At 38.1% G+C, this 2150-nt stretch overlaps 1 protein-coding gene across 1 annotated transcript in view; it reads right to left on the bottom strand.

Moving 5' to 3' along the window:
• The window catches only part of LOC108978771, a 41387-nt gene extending 39901 nt beyond the window's left edge, over window positions 1–1486 (bottom strand). Inside the window, 1 exon segment of the mRNA XM_018949216.1 lies at window positions 1265–1486. Within this exon segment, the coding sequence (XP_018804761.1) occupies window positions 1265–1486 (222 nt within the window).
• Window positions 1487–2150: the final 664 nt, after the last annotated feature.

Raw genomic sequence — 2150 nt, 5'->3', positions numbered from 1 at the left:
TGCCGTCTTAAATAGGCTAGTGAGAGCAGAATTCCATCATCTAAGTAGGTAAGAGTGACATATTATCGAAATGATGTTCTCCTCTCCAACTCATTGAATYCCTAACAGGTCTACAAATACGTTCAATGGATGCYTCCATAATTTTTTGGMYGTACAGRTTCARTTGAGACAGGTTCCTGMTTCGTGTCCGCACCTGGCTCTGAGCATAAGTTCGCAAAGGGACTTGGGTCAACCCTTGCATGGCCTACCTGCTTGCATAGATAATCACGGGGTTCATAAAGAGCAACTGATACAAAGTGCGGAGACAGGAGTACATTACACAACGACAGACGGACAGAAGAGGAATCATTAGAAAAATGCAAAGCCATTGTTCTACGCAAACCTAAGTTAATGGTAAATGACTATAAACATCGACTATAAACGACCTAATTTCGCAGACTTTTGAAAAGAASAGAGACGATACAGATTGAACAGCTRACTCTACGAAAAAGTGTAGGAACTTTGATTCAAGMAAAGGTCTAATATAATGGATATAAAGCCAACTGAGAAATTGTGTTGAACAGCCAGGTCTACATAACCATAACCAGAATTTTTATCCGGCCAAGGACTGTCAACTCAACCCAATTCTGCCACTGCAACAACAATAATAGCAACATGGTATTAAAACCTCGATATTTGTACCGMATTCCCAAGAAACTGATGTAATATTAGTGATGGATATTTCTTGATTGACTAAGTGGCGGCCTTTTTAAAATGATGTTACCAAGAAGTTAGAATTATTTTTGGTATTGTGGAAGACTTAACATAGATTCTTGGATGAAAAGTGGCAGTGTCTAAATATGACAGAGATGAGGTCGGTGAAACATCCTGTTTATATAAAGTAATTCAAGTAGAGTTAATTTTTTTTAATAGTCAAGGTTTCAATGAAGKTGAGCATATCTTAAAGACACTAGGTAATGTTTGTTTATCATATTGGCATAAGGACTCAGCATCATTTCAGCATTAGTTCATGTTAACTCGCTCACTTCCACTCCTCACTCTYTGTTAATTTAATTAAATTGTATTAAGATTTGTGAACAAATACTTTTCGCTATATTTTTAATAACAGAAATCTTAACTAACCAACCATAAATCTCCTACTCTCACTTGTCATAATTTTATCTGATTTTGAACTACAGCTCCCCTCCACTCAATCGAATTTTTCTTGCTACTAACAGTCGCTGTTATATTCCCTTTACAGCGCAACATTCGCTCACTCACTCACCTGCTGATGTATGTAGGGCGAATAGCGACGATTGTTTATTACAAATATGACCAGCGCATTGGCACCAATCACGCCCAGCGTCAAWATGAGTATGAGCACCGCTTCGATGGTCTCCGCAATGCCGATGTGTGCAATGAAATTGTGGCTGGTGTAACGTGGATGCGAGCAGCTTGAATTCTTAACAGTTGGCGGCACGAGTAGTCCACCGGCTTTTAGGTCCATTGCAGTGCTGCCGAAAGGAAGTGCAAAAAGAGCAAAACAGAAACGAGTGTCAGTTGTAATAGTGGAAGAGTAGATAAATAAAAAGAAWTTGTTGCAGTCAGCAATAAAGTTCAAGTAATATTCCATATATTATATTTATGAGTATTGTTGTAATAGATTTATATTTGGCGGATGTTAGTTTTAGCATATAAATCAATAACATAATTGGTACAGTGGCCGAGCGTGCTCGCGTATGTTTTGGAAAAAATAAAAAACACAGGACGAGTAAACAAAAAATATGATGATATATGGGATTTTTGTTGATTAAAATGAGAGCATTGGCTTGTGGACATAACGAATGGATGACGTTTRAAATATGTTATTGCTGAATGTTGTTGAACTTTAAAATGAAAAACAGGATAGGAAACAATAAGTTCAGTTCGGTGCTTACGAGTGTTAGGTCTACACTATCCCCCTGCTTTGGAAGCTAGCAGTAGATGAGCTCCTATAGTTGCTCACTAACAATGGGAATCGATACCAGGTGTACGCCGATAACATTGCCATAATGGCGTGAGTTAAATTTGGAACACTCTATGCGACATAGTTCTACGGGGCTTAAGTTTATCGAGGAGATGTTTCAATGGAGATGGTGCAATACGGCAGGGTTATATTAACCCGTCAAAAA

Source organism: Bactrocera latifrons, unplaced genomic scaffold, assembly GCF_001853355.1.
Source record: "Bactrocera latifrons isolate USDA-ARS-PBARC rearing strain unplaced genomic scaffold, ASM185335v1 scaffold_127, whole genome shotgun sequence".
NCBI lineage: Eukaryota > Metazoa > Arthropoda > Insecta > Diptera > Tephritidae > Bactrocera > Bactrocera latifrons.
The sequence above is the reverse complement of the archived record's forward strand: the minus strand, read 5'-3'. Positions and strand labels throughout refer to the sequence as shown.